General features: G+C 34.7%; 1 protein-coding gene across 19 annotated transcripts in view; it reads left to right on the plus strand.

Annotated features, from left to right (window-relative positions):
• Positions 1–2,703: 2,703 nt before the first annotated feature.
• The window catches only part of rims2b (regulating synaptic membrane exocytosis 2b), a 247,215-nt gene continuing 234,788 nt past the window's right edge, over positions 2,704–15,130 (plus strand). For 12 of the 19 annotated variants that reach the window (XM_073821676.1, XM_073821684.1, XM_073821685.1 and 9 more), the window contains exons 1-2: positions 2,704–2,921; positions 3,347–3,516. In XM_073821676.1, coding sequence (XP_073677777.1) covers positions 3,362–3,516 — 155 coding nt within the window. In that variant the 5' untranslated portion in view covers positions 2,704–2,921; positions 3,347–3,361. The remainder of the gene's footprint in view (positions 2,922–3,346; positions 3,517–15,130) is intronic. The other 7 variants (XM_073821692.1, XM_073821693.1, XM_073821694.1 and 4 more) reach the window with 3 other exon arrangements.

Consider the following 15,130-nt stretch of genomic DNA (forward strand, 5'->3'; position numbering starts at 1 on the left):
TTTTGCTTATAGAGACCATTGTCAGTATACTGATAATTGTATCGGGTGGTAAAGAAATTAATGACGAAGTCCTTGGTTTGTAAAAATGTTTTTTGGAAAGTGTCTTATGTGGCAATGCTGCACTTATTTGATCAAAAAATACACACACACACACACACACACACACACACACACACACACACACACACACACACACACACACACACACACACACACACACACACACACACACACACACACACACACACACACACAAAAAAACAGTAAAATTGTGAAATATATATCAAATTCAAAATAACTATTTTCTATGTGAGTATGTTTTAAAATGTAATTTATTTCTGTGATGCAAAGCTGAATTTCCAGCATCATTACTCCAGTCTTCAGTGTCACATGATCCTTCCGAAATCACTCTAATGTGCTGATTTTCTTATAATCATCAGTGTTGAAAACAGTTCTGCTGCTTCATATTGTTGTGGAAATCATGATAATTTTTTCAGGATTCTTTGATGATAGGAGGTTTAAAAGAATAACATTTATTTGAATTAAAAATCTATTATATTTGTGAATGTATTCGCTGTTTGACAAATTTAATTTTGATCTTTTTGAGTAAATGAAAAAAAAACTTACCCCAAACTTTAAATAAAATATACAGCTATACAAAAGCTGTAATATTGTGAAATATTAATGCAATTCAAAATAACTGTTTTCTATGCGAGTATATTTTAAAATGTAATTTATTCCTGTGATACAAAGCTGAATTTTCAGCATCATTACTCCAGTGTCGCATGATTCTTCCAAAATCATTCTAATATGCTGATTTTCTTGTAATCATCCATGTTTAAAACAGTTATTTTTTTTCATATTTTTGTGGAAATTGTGATACTTTTTTCAGGATTCTTTGATGAATAGAAATTTAAAAGAACAACATTTATTTGAGTTAGAAATCTTTTATAATTGTAAATGTATTGACTGTTGACAAATTTAATTAGTATCTCGCTGAATAAAACAAACAAACAAACAAACTAAAAAAACGTACTGACCCCAAACTTTAAATAAAAAAAATAAAGACAAAACAGTAATCTTGTGAAATAATAATACAGTTCAAAATAACTGTTTTCTATGTGAATATATTTTAAAATAATACATTCTGTGATGAAAAGCTGAATTTTCAGCATTATTACTCCAGTTGTGATACTTTTTTTCATGATATTTCTTTGAGGAATAAAATGTTTAAAAGAACAGCATTTATTTGAATTAGACATATTTGATTGTAAATGTGCTCACTGTTACTTTTAACAAATTGAATTAGTTTCTTGCTGAATAAAAGAAAAGAAAACAAAAAAAATATTCTAATATGTGGATTTTCTTGTTATTATCAATGTTAAAAACAGTTATGCTGCTTCATATTTTTGTGGAAATTGTAATATATATATATATATATATATATATATATCAGGATTCTTTAATGAACACCATTTATGTAAATTAGAAAACTTTTATAATTGTAAATGTATTTACTGTTACTTTTGACAAATGTAATTAATTCTTGCTGAAAAAAAAGACCCCCTGAACTTTAAATTTAAAAATAGAGAAAAACTGTAATATTAAGAAATATGAATACAATTCAAAATAACTGTTTTCTCTGTGCACATATTTTAAAATGTCATTCCTTTCTGTGATGAAAAGCTGAATTTTCAGCATTATTACTGCAGTCTATTAAATAATTCTAATATGCTGATTTTCTTGTAACCATCAATGTTGAAAACAGTTATACTTCATATTTTTGTGTATATTGTGATACATTTTTTAGGATTCTTTGAGAAATAGAAAGTTTTAAAATAAAACATTTATTTGAATTAGAAATCTTTTATGATTGTAAATGCGCTCACTGTTACCTTTGACAAATTTAATTAGTATCTTGCTGAATAAAAGAAAAAAAAAAAAACTTACTGACCCCAAACTTTAAATAAAAAATACAGACAAAAATAGGGAAATATTAATACAATTTAAAAGAACAACGTTTATTTGAATTAGAAATCTTTTATGATTGTAAATGTGCTCACTGTTATATCTCTTTAAATATAAATAAAACAAATAAAAAAAAAACTTACTGTCCAAACTAAATAAAAAATGCAGATGAAACAGTAATATTGTGAAATATTAATACAATTTAAAATAACCATTTTCTCTGTGCATATATTTTAAAATGTCATTCATTTCTGTGATGAAAAGCTGAATTTTCAGTATTATTACTTCAGAAATCATTCTAATATTGTGATTTACTTGTAACCATCAATAAAGTTAAAATATATCACTTTAACATTTAATTCATAATCTGCCACTCAGTTAATACATAGTTTTAGGTTATGCCTTTTAGTTTCATAATGTCCTTCCAAGAACACGTGGATGATTTGATGGCAATGGCATTAAGTTAGGTAACGTACTTCCTAAAGAGGTCTGAGGAGAGAAATAAATAAAATAAAAAATATTTAAACTAACAGAATGAATTGTATTCACCACAGTCTGAGACATAAACCATTTCAAAAATAAATAAATAATCTGGTTGATGACTTGTCACCATAGCGTGCATCCCAGCTCCAGCTCCATCTCCGTTCGCGCCTCCTGTCAATGAATGTGTCCGGGCTCGCGCACTTCCGCTGCCCCCGCCCGCGCGCCTGGACCATCTGATCTTTGTCCTACGTAAGACCGTCGCTCCGCCTCGCTCTCCTATCGGACCGTTTCCCCTACCGCATCCATTTTTGTGCATTCAAGAAATCTCTTGGAGTTAGCAGCAGCAGCAACCGGGAGGGAATCGCGGGCAAGGCGGCGGAAGCGAGGACGCCGACAACCGCAATAAAAGCTCTCCGTACGCGGCAGCAGCCATGGGTTAGACTGCATTCACCATGATTGCGAAATAAAAGGCAAGCACCCGTTTTCTCTCTTCACACACACACACACACACACACACACACACATATTCGACAGGCATGCCTGGGATGCCCTCGGCTCCCGGAAACGCGAGAAGCCCGAGGGTTTTCTCACACCTTATTCTCAGAAGATGCTTGTTTTTATGAGACGGCGTGACAAGATACATTGTGTACACGCGTTTCCCATGCTGTCACCGGGATATATATTGATTACAGCTAATGATGTCCCACTAAATCTGCCATGTACTTACACCGGCAGGGTGTGAAGGTGTTAGATGAGCTATTATAAAACCATCAGCTGTCTGCTCCCTTCATCATCATAATGCCATTCAGATGAGATCAATAGAGTTATGCGTCGCACAAACACAAATGCACATGTGTAGGCTGCGTTTAATGCTCATCCATCGCTCTTTCAGCAGCATCCACAACTGAAAATGTCAGCTCGGGGAGCCCCGGCCGCGTCCCCTGCGGCTCCCGCTCCGCCGGACATGCCGGACCTGAGCCACCTCACCGAGGAGGAGAGGAAGATCATCCTGTCTGTTATGGATCGCCAGAAGAAAGAGGATGAGAAAGAGCAGTCCATGCTGAAGTAAGGCAGCTGCTTGTGTTCAGGGGGCGAGGAGGGCTCAATGCGGGCTTGCGGATGATGGCTGCATGTGTCTCTTTAAAGCGCTCCCTGTCATTTTCAGCATGACTGTCTGCTGAAATGTAATACGTCTGCTTACGTCGACTGTCAATATTAGGCTATTGTTGACACGGGCTCGGACAAAACAGCCGTCAGTGGGGGTCAATGTCACGCGCCTGGCGGCTTTTGCTCGCTCGTGTCGCGTGTGGATGTAGTATTTCGGCTGACTTGTGATCATTCTGCGCGGCTCTGGTGGGTTGGGTTAGCTGTGGGCGCCATCTTCGCTAAAAATCCCATCAGCTGCCGTTTACCAGAGATTACTACACGTTTGCGTGCTGTCGAATAGGTCAGACGTTAAACATTAACGCGACGCCCAGCGGGGCGACATTTGCGCGATTGCGGTTGCCATGGGAGCCCCGCGCCGTGTTTTCAGCACCACGGCGCTGTCCAGTGCTCGCACTCGCGGTGCGGATGTGTGTTTTCTCTGACTCCGAGCACGCATGAGCGCCGTGTGTGCTGCTGAATGAAAGCTCGGTCTGTCGGTGTGTGTGCTCGTGTTTGCCTGACGTGCCTTATTAATTGGAAGGGTGCACCTGTTTTTCTTCTGTGTGGTAGACATTATATCGAGCAGTGAAAGCAGCGTGACATGCAATACTTCCTCCAGTTCTGTCTGAAACAGCACTGGAACTGTAGCTCTTGTGTAGTTACTATATTATTTATTTGTTGTAGTTTTGAGTATATGTATTATTTTTTAATTTAAATTTTAAATTTTTGTAAAGTATTTTTCCCTGATATTTTGTAGTTTAATACATATTTATGACAGACTATAAGCTGTTAATAGCATAAAAATTGCTATATAATTTTAAAAAATGCATTTTTTTTTGCATTGAAACAAAGATTCTGTACTGTTCTGCACTATATATATATATATATATATATATATATATATATATATATATATATATATATATATATATATATATATACATATACATATATACATATCAGAATTAGTATTATTCGCCCAGTGTGCCCACACAAGGAATTTGTGGTGTTTTTTTAAGGGGGTCTTGGTACATACATGCATACATACATATCTGACATAAAAACAGAAAACATTTAAATAGTAAGACTTAACAATAAATAATAATAATAATAATAATGTGTATGTATAAAAATATAATTTAGAAAAATTGAATCTAATTTTTTTATGGTGCAAAATGCTTGTATGTTGTTTAATACAAATGTTATTAATTCTAAAGCATATATACACATAGGTTCTTGTCATTGCCATCAAAGTGAAATTACTGAACATAAACATAGGAGCCTGAGAAAAATGCTAAATGTAGAAGACAATTTAGAGGCACTTAGAGGTTTAGCATCTGAACTCTTCATATATGTATATATATATATATATATATATATATATATATATATACATATACATATATATAGAGAGAGAGAGAGAGAGAGAGAAAGAGAGAGAGAGAGAGAGTAGTTTAAACAAATTAAACATTGGCATTTTAACTTTGTATTATATTGAAACTTTTTTTTTTTAGTTTATGGCATGTAACAAAGATGATTCTGCATTAGTTCTGGGTTACTAATAAAATGTAAGCAATTTTATTTTTGGCTACACTACCAGTAAGATTTTAATGTTTTTTAAAGAAGTGTCTTCTGCTCACCAAGCCTGCATTTAATTGATCCAAAGTACAGCAAAAACAGTACAATTTTGAAATATTTTAAATAACGTTTTTTTATTTGAATATATTTTAAAATGTAATTTATTCCTGTGGTATCAAAGCAAAATTTTTAGCATCACATGATCCTTTAGAAATCATTATAATATGCTGATTTGCTGTTCAAAAAAAACATTTTTTATTATTATTATTATTATTATTATTAATGTTAAAAACAGCAGAGTAGTTTTTTTAAGGCTTCTTTGATGAATAGAAAGTTCAGAAGAACAGCATTTATCTGAAATAAAAATCTTTTGTAACATTATAAATGTCTTTATTGTCACTTTTGATTAAAGCATCCTTGCTAAATAAAAGTATTAATTTCTATAATTTTTTTCTGACTCTAAGCTTTTGAATGGTATAGTGTAAAATGTCAAAGCTTTGAGTAGTTTATGATCATGTGACTCTTTGTTCTTTGGATCTGTTTATTCTGCTTTTATCTGTTTTAAATATTAATAAATAATAATATTTAAAAAAATGTTTCTTGAACAGCAAATCAGCATTTTGGCTGATTTCTGAAGGATCATGTGACACTGAAGCCTGCAGTAATAAAGCTGAAAATTCATCTTTGATCACAGGAATAAATTACGTTTTAAAATATATTCAAATAGAAAGCAGTTATTTTAAATAGTAAAAATATTTCACTATATTACTGCTTTGGCTGTACTTTGTATCAAGTAAATGCAGGCTTGGTGAGCAGAAGAGGCTTCTATTTGACTAGTAGTGTACACTGGTCGAGAATTCAAAGATTTGCACTTGTTGAGTTAAAATGCTGCTGTTTTTCTAGCTTAACACAAATTTCAGCACAAATTATAATGATAGCATTAAAAAAAGCCTGAATAAGAAAATATGTTTGACTGTCTGTAGCTTTTGATCTGAGTGAGTTTGTATGAAACCTGGTGATCATGTGTTCCAGCATGCATGAAAGTTCATCTTCTGCTTCAAAGGAATCAAGAGCAGCCGAACGTTTCATTCATAGAGTCACATGATCATAAACTACTCATAACCTAGAGTCCACTCTGTTACAGTCATCTGTTATTTCTGTACAAACACACTAGACTTTGACATACTAGAGACAAATGGAATGCTGAGAATTGATGATTTTATCCACATTTATCCACAAAATGCTTAATGGCTCAAGGCACTGGAAAGATTTTTAAACATTTATTTCAGCGATCCCATAATTAAGCATCTGTTTATCTAGCAGCCTCGCACTCTGGTTTTGCTTCTTGCCATTATTTGCTCTGAGATGCGGTGTTTAGAAAGAGAGTAGACATATTATTTACTGGAGTGGCCCAGTTGGCTCCACATTCCAGGGCTGGACTGAACCCAGTGAACCGCCAGTGCTGTGCCAGTGCTCCGCTCACGTCTGTTTGTAGGCCACCTGACCGGCCTCACTGCCAAACAGCGAGAGCTTCAGCTGCGCTACACCTCTGCCACGCGCCTGTCTGTTGATAGAAAACTCAGACTTTTCTCTTATGAACTAACAAACTGAAAACTGGTGTAGCTCACCTCCAATGCTCACGTCAAATCATTTGTCTTGTATTATCACCTAATAAAAAAATGCAATTCAGTGGATGTGCGCGACTGCAGTCTCGTCTCTCACACATTCAGAGTGTACTGTACTGTTGGGATACTGCTGTGTTTTGATGCCTTGAGATGGTGTTTATTACATGTTTGTTTTGGCAGATCAGACTGGTTATTCAAAGTTCATGTTTCTGATAAGCCATATCATGGATCGCTAAACATTTTGCATAATGCCAACATGTCTGGGTTATTGCTGAAATAGTTTAGTTTAGTTTGTTTATTGTGACATAGTATTGTTCAAAGTTCAAAGCAAGGATGCATTAAATTGGTCAAAAGTGACAGTAAATACATTTATAATGCTACTAAACATTTTTTGTTTCAAATCAATGCTATTCTTTTGAATATAATTCATCAAAGGATAAAAAAATGTGACTCTGAACCACAAAGTTCAGAGTCACATTTTTTTGATACAGGGTCAATTTTTCTGAAATTTACATTTATACATCATCTAATATCTGAATAAGTAAGCTTTCCTTTTTATATATGGTTTGTTAGGATAGGACAACATTTGGCAAAGATATAACTATTTCAAAATCTGCAATCTGAGGGTGCAAAAAAATCGAAATATTGAGAAAATCGCCTTTACATTTGTTCAAATTAAGTTCTTAGCAATGCATATTACTAATCAAAAAATGTATATATTTACAGTAGGAAATTTACAAAATATCTTCATGGAACATGATCTTTACTAAATATCCTAATGATATTTTGGCATAAAAGAAAAATTGATAATTTTGACCCATACAATGCATTCTTAGTTTTGGTTTTGTGGTCCAGAGTCACAAATATATCATATATCATGGCACAACTTTTAAAAAAATTGATAATTGATGTTTCCTAAGCAGCAAATCAGCATATTAGAATGATTTCTTAAAGATCATGTGACACTAAAGACTGAAAATTCAGCTTTGCATCACATAAATAAATTGCATTTTAACACATTTTCGTATATGTAGAAAACACTTATGTTAAACTGTAATAATATAGCAGATTTTAGAATTTTTACTGCATTTTTGATCAAATAAATGCAGCTTTGGTGAGCAGAAGAGACGTCTTTGTCTTCTTTTGAACATTTTGAACAGTATGTGTGCATATGTTTGAGATTTTCACTTCCACCCTAAATGATCTGTTCACACTGTTGTTGTGGTGAAAGTATAACGGGACAGTGATAGCTTAAAAATCAATGTGTTTACTGCCAGACTCAAATGTGCCAGAGTAACTACTGAGCATGAGGAGTGAAAACAGCTTTTGAAACCTTCTTGTTCATTTTGGACACATATCAACTTTAAGTGAGATTTCCCAAATACTCCACATGAGTAATTGCTATGTTTACATATACATTCATTCATTTAGCAGACACTTTTATTCTAGGCAACTTACAAATGAGAAATGCAACAAGCTGTTGTATTAGTATGTGCTTTCTCTCTTATTAATGGTGCTCTTGTCACTATTACTATTGTACATCATTACTCATGTTACATGTACTTAGTTATAAAAAAAAAAAAAAAAAAAACATGCATAAATATATTATCGGGGTTCAAGCACTTTAAGGCATTTAAGCACATATGAAAAAAGACATTACGTAGCGAGCCAAATACAGGTAATATACCATAGAAATATTATGTTTTGTAATGTTTATGACTGTCGTAGCACCAGCTGTGGTCTGATCTCCTTAAAACTTTGCATGCTTGTTTAGAATCACCTGTCGCATGTGCTCAGGTTTCATGAAGTTTTGAGTTTCCTTTAGGCCTCAGAGGATTTTTGGGTAAATTCAGACAGGCCCCTTTTCTAAATGACCTCATAGCTTCCCAAAAGGCAAATTTCAACATTTTTGGATGAATATTAACCTAAAGAGTCTAAAGAATTGTACTGCAGTGATTTTTTTCCAGATTGAGTGAAAAAGTTAGCCTGACGAGCCAGACCCACATAAATGTAGGGTCTGGGCACTCTCCATAGACAGGGCTCAACCGGAAGGGGTGGGATAAACGGTTGTCTTTCCACGCAATAGGATAGCGCTACAACCAATCAGAGCAGCGAAGAAGGTGACGTAGTCAGAGTCCCATGGGTTTTTGCACCAGCGGAGCTAGCTGGTAGATCAAACTTTTGCCATATCCAGTTGGCAAAACTCCAAATACATCCTTCTTTTGTAAGAACGACCTCAGTGCAGTTTCTTGTTCTTTTCTCAGAGAAAAGCTTAACTTCAAGTCTTTCAGAGTGGCGGCCAAAGCCGATTCGAAAGAAATCTCTCACGCGTAATTCACAGAACCAGAGAATGTCTGACGGAACTTATGGTCGCACGTCAGTCGTCATCATGTTAGACCCGCCCACCGACTCGTGATTGGCCCGGTCGATTTTGGAATTTTAGAAATCTCAAGTGAACGGAGAGTAACTAGACTGCCCTTGGAATCAAATGTAATTTGCTGCCGCTAGGGGCGCGTCTAGATTCTAGGCTATGAAAAAGTCGTTTTTTAACAAAAGATTTGATTGACAGCTGTGGTTTTAGAGGCTAAGTTGTCCGAAATGAGGAGTTCTGTCATATGATACAATATCACCCCATCAGTGGCCAATTTCTTTTACATATCTCACAGACCTTTGGGGCCGTAATTTAAACAGACCCTCCGAGTTTCATTCCAATCAGCCTCCTTTAATCATGTCTAATAGGTGCTAAAAATTCATCGTCAATGGCGGCCATATTTTTTTGAGATACGTAAATGTCCTTGTGGTGCTTTAGACCAAGACTGTGCACAGCGATTTTCATGTTGATAGGACAAATAGTTGCGTAGAAATTTTCATTTTTATGTTTTTTTTTCTGTCTTATAGCCTCATCAAGTGGCCAAGCTTCATGTTTTTTTTTCCAGTGCATCAGATTGATCTCTTTCATAAGTGTCCTGAGTTTGCTAAAGATATCTCATTCTCTTCAGGAGTTATATGCATTTTACTAAAAGTGGCCCTGCCCCTTTCAAAATTTTTGGTGTTCCTATGCGACAGTGCGTCAAGGTTTGACTTTTTTTGATAATTATTGATATTTGCTCTCCAGAGATTCTTTCTGCACTTTTGGTTCTGATTGGGTGAAAAACCTAGGACTAGTTCACAAAAGGATCCAAAAGGGGCAAACCTTGGGCTTCATTGAACAGAATTTAAACTGTGAGACACGTGTGCACTGCTTGACAGTGTGTGCTTTCACCCGCCGTGTTTTACTTTAGATCTGGCTTCACTTATGCCATTTGGAATGCAGCACTATTAAATGCACGAAACTCGCGCACTGACAGACTTTGTAATTAAATTGAATTGTGAAACCAGTGAAGATTCACACCCCTACTTTTAAGAAGGCAGTACTGACATACAGAGATTCCAACTATAAACAAAAAGCATAGAAACAGCAATTTTACATTTTGTCAAAATGTAAAGTTGTAAAGATGTATTTGCACAGCAGAAGAATTAATTGGGGAAAAAATGTAGATCAAGAATCGTTTTGGAATCGGATCCTGACTCCCAGAATTGGAATCGGATTGGATCATGAAGTGCCTGAAGATTCCCATCCCTAGTTTAAAGGTGCCATAGAATGTAAAACTGTATTTACCTTGGCATAGTTGAATAACAATAGTTCTGTATATGGACATGACATATATTACATGACATTTACTCAAAAGTGAAAGTAAAACATTATCGTGCATTCAAAAAGGCAGTTTCAATGCCCCGCATTTTAAGTGTTTAAGTGTTACGGCTTGAGTTCCGTAATTAAATATATATTTTCCTCCATGTGTTTCCTTCCTGTGACAGCCGCTCTGTGAAACAGCCAATCAGAGCAGAGCTCATCATTATTATTCATGAACCTTCCAAATAAGGTAATAACAGACTGTTTCATTCTAGGGACAAATCCTAGGGTTGTAAATGGACCTGTAAAACCGTTTCTGGAGAATTTTTGCCCTTTCCTATGCCATATACCTTCTATGTAGATTTTAGAGAACAATTTAAAATATTGTATCAATGCATTCTATGGCACCTTTAAGTACACTGTAAGAATAACACCATAAAATAAAATGTAACCTAAAATTAAAAATACTATACTAGTGATGTATAAAATTAAACAGCATATTTCCCATAACAAACCGCATGAGGAATCATTGATGTTGTGCAAATGTCTGCTTTATTCAGTTGGAGAGGCTGTATTGAAGTTCTTGACTATAAATGAACTTAATCTCTGTCTATGGCTGTATCGCCACCTGACATGAACTTGTTTGACACAGTTTTGTAAGGCTTGTGCCACTGGTCAGATGTCAGTCTCTCTCATCTGGGTTGGATACCGCGGCTTCATGCGATCGCTGTGTTATTATTTATTAGTCTGTTTAGTTCATCATTGTCTTCCTCACAAATGTGTAATTAAGATTCTTGATTTTCCTAGTCTAGTTTCTAGAGTGTCTTCTTGTTCTTATGTTACTCCAAGTTCAAGTCCAACTTGAATTAATGGTACACTCTTAAAAATAAAGGTGCTTTAAAAGGTTCTTCAAGCGATGCAAGAGAAGAACCATTTTTGGTTCCACAAAGAACCATTCAGTCAAAGGTTCTTTAAAGAACCATCTCTTTCTTACCTTTTCACAATCTGAAGAACCTTTCGCCACAACAACCTTTTGTGAAACAGAAAGGTACTTCAGATGTATGGAACCATTTAGACAAAAAAAGTTCTTCTATGGCATCGAGAAGCACCTTTATTTTTAAGAGTGTAGTATTTGGATTTATAAGATCCATTGACAGATCCATCTAAAAGGGACAGTTTACTCAAAAAAGTTTACTCAAAATTCTCAAGTTGTTCCAAACCAGTTTGAGACTTTCTCTGTTAAGCACAAAAAAGATATTTTGAAGAATGTTAGCAGCCAAACAGTGTGCAGTAGCCATTGACTTCCAAAATACTATGGAAGTCAATGGCAACCATCAAATATTTGGTTACCGACATTCTTTAAAATATCGTCTTTTGTGAAAATATCTTCATTTTTGCTTGAACAAAACCTTAAAAGTTCAACAATTTTTAGCTATTGCATGTGTAAATATAGGAAATGCAAATTAAAAAACTGCTCCATCACGCTGTTATTGAATCATTTTGCATATCGCTAATATCAGCAGCTGATGTTGAAATCTGTTTTGGCAGAGTGTGTTAAAAGAGCAGCACACAAACGGCCATCTGAGGTGACACTGTGCTTTCTGGCAGATACGTCTGTATCTTGCGCACTCCTGAGTGTTAAGTGCTCAGAGTGATGATCTATGGAAAAATGGGGCTTTTTATATAGATTAGAGAGTTTTTGCTAAGTCAGTCAAGTGCTGGTTAAGTATTAATCAAGTAAGTGCAGAGCCACTGCAACCTGTTAGAGTTTGTATCTTCGTCTCTGCTTGTCTGTTTTGATAACAGTAGTGCTGAAGTCTCACACATACTCTCTGTTTTAAGATGTGTCTGCTGGGTTTGTGAAACACTGTCGTGCTCTGATAAACTTCTGATGGCTGGAAAACTCATCCCTTGTTGAATACAGATGTTAGTGCATTTAGTTTTTGAAACTGTTTGTGGTTACCAGGTTAATTTTGCAGAGTCAGCTATAAGCTATTTATATCAACTTGAGTGTAAACAAGCGGCTTAGGTTTTAAAATGACAGAAATATCCTAAATAGATTAAACAATACTATAAACTTAATTTAATAACGTGTCTGAAACATTACATTCAGTTCACATTTCAGTATATTCTTTTAAAGTATTATATTTCTGTAATACTGCAAGTACACTACCAGTCGAAAGTTATTGAACAGTAAGATTAATGATTTTTAAAGTCTATTCTGCTCACCAAGTCTCCATTTATTTGATCCAAATTTGATACAGCAAAAGCTGTAATATTGTGAAATATTTTTTACAATTTAAAATAACTGCTTTCTATTTGAATATATTTTAAAATGTAATTTATTCCTGTGATCAAAGCTAAATTTTCAGCATCATTACTCCAGTCTTCAGTGTCACATGATCCTCCAGAAATCATTCCAATATGCTGATTTGCATTTTTTGATTTTGCGATTCTTTGATGAAATGATGATCCAATGATCGGCATTTATTTAAAATAAAAAGCTTTTGTAGCATTATACACTATACCATTCAAAAGCTTGGCGTGAGTTTAATTTTGCTTTAAGATGTTTTCAACATAATAATAATAATAATAAATGTTTTTTTTGAGCAGCAAATGATTTCTGAAGGATCATGTGACTGAAGTAACGATGCTAAAACAATCAGCTTTGAAACCACAGGAAGAAATTACATTTTAAAATATATTTAAAAACAAATAGATATTTTAAATATACAAAATACTTCAAAATGTTACTGTTTTTGCTGTACTTGGCTTGGTGAACAGAAGAGACATATATAAAAAAAAAAAAAAAAATCTTACCGTTCAAAAACTTGCGTACATGCAGTTGAGCATTTGAAGTGTAACTGTGTACTCTTTTTAAAGTATATTATTTTTGTAATAAGCTCAATTAAAATTACAAGTGTACTTATTTGTCTGAGCAATTAAAAACATAAATAATAAAGCAATTTAATTTTTATTGTTTTTATTTTATGAGACTACTTACATTTAGTTTACTACAATGTAAAAAAAAAGTTAAAATATTATTAAAGTACATTTTACAATAAAATACAATTTGAGATATTCTATTTCACAATTTCATGTTTAAAGGTGTGATATTGACCTAAAGTGTGTTGAATCATGATACCGAGTGTGAACTTACCTTCCATAGCTCATCTCGGCTGGTCCCCTGCAGTCGAAATCTGGCGCTAGTTAGCCGATGCTAACAACAGGTTGTTGATGAGGGTGAATCGGGCATCGGACTAGCCTTGTAAATAAATGTTTTACACCATTTACGAGGCACAAAGTAGCTCCACACTTCATTAGTAGACTTCCTTCCTGCTCGACACTCGACTTATCGTGACTAAATTCAAGATGGCGGCAAACAGCAAATTTCCTAAAGCTAATGTCTGTATAAATCTTCTCGTAAATAAACTACCAGTGCTTTTTCAAAGTTCTCAATGTCTCGTTTTAAATGTCAGGGCCCTTGGAAGTCTACCAATGAAGTGTGGAGCTACTTTGTGCCTCGTAAATGGTGTAAAACAGTGATTTATTTACATGGCTAGTCCGATGCCCTATTCACCCTCATCAACAACCTGTTGTTAGCATCGGCTAACTAGCGCCAGATTTCGGAGTGCAGGGGACCAGCTGAGATGAGCTATGGAAGGTAAGTTTACACTCGGTATCATGATTCAACACACTTTAGGTCAATATCACACCGGACTTCTCCTTTGATTCAATGTGTTCTCTGTAATTATTTGTGGATAAATAAATATCTGTAAGAAATAAATAACGGAAAAAGCACTGGCAGCTCATTAATTTTACGAACACCCTTAACTCTAAAACACAAATAAAGTTAGAAAATAAATATGGACAGTTCTTTCAAATTAATACATCACATTGTGCCCTATTTCTATGTATTTTGCCCTAATTTTCTGGACATCTAGCTACAGTGCCTTGCAAAAGTATTCATACCGTTTCATTTTTTTTTTTCACATTTTGTTGTTGCAGCATTATGTTAAACTACTCTAAATTAGTTTCCCCCACATCAATTTACACTCCATACACCATAATAATGGCAAAGCAAAAACCAGATTTGCAAATTGTACAAATTTATTCAAAATAAAACACTGAAATAAGTACATTGCATAAGTATTCATACCCTTAACTCAGTACATAGTTGAAGCACCTTTACAGCCTCAAGTCTTTTTGGGTATGATGTGACAAGCTTTGCACACCTGCATTTGGCAATTATCTGCCATTCTTTGCCTCACCTTTTCACCTCTCAAGCTCTGTCAGCTTAGATGAGGGCTGGCAGACATTTTCTAGAGTCCTAGTTGTTCCAATTGTCTTTCATTATGGATAATGGAGGCTACATGCTTCTGTGAACCTTCAATGCAGCAGATGTTTTTCTGAACTCTTCCCTAGATCATTGCCTTAACACAAACCTGTCACTGAGCTCTACAGACAGTTATCTTGACCTCACGACTTACTTATGCAACGGGATCTTTTCAGTTTTTTATTTCTAATAAATTTGCAAAGTTGTTACTAACCTGTTGTGTGCTTTGTCATTATGGTGTATGAGAAACAAAATGTGAATTATGAATATGAATACTTTTGCAAGGCACTGTATATGGTGCATATGTCTACAAGTGCAATG

The sequence above is a fragment of the Garra rufa genome, chromosome 17 (genome assembly GCF_049309525.1).
Source record: "Garra rufa chromosome 17, GarRuf1.0, whole genome shotgun sequence".
Lineage (NCBI taxonomy): Eukaryota > Metazoa > Chordata > Actinopteri > Cypriniformes > Cyprinidae > Garra > Garra rufa.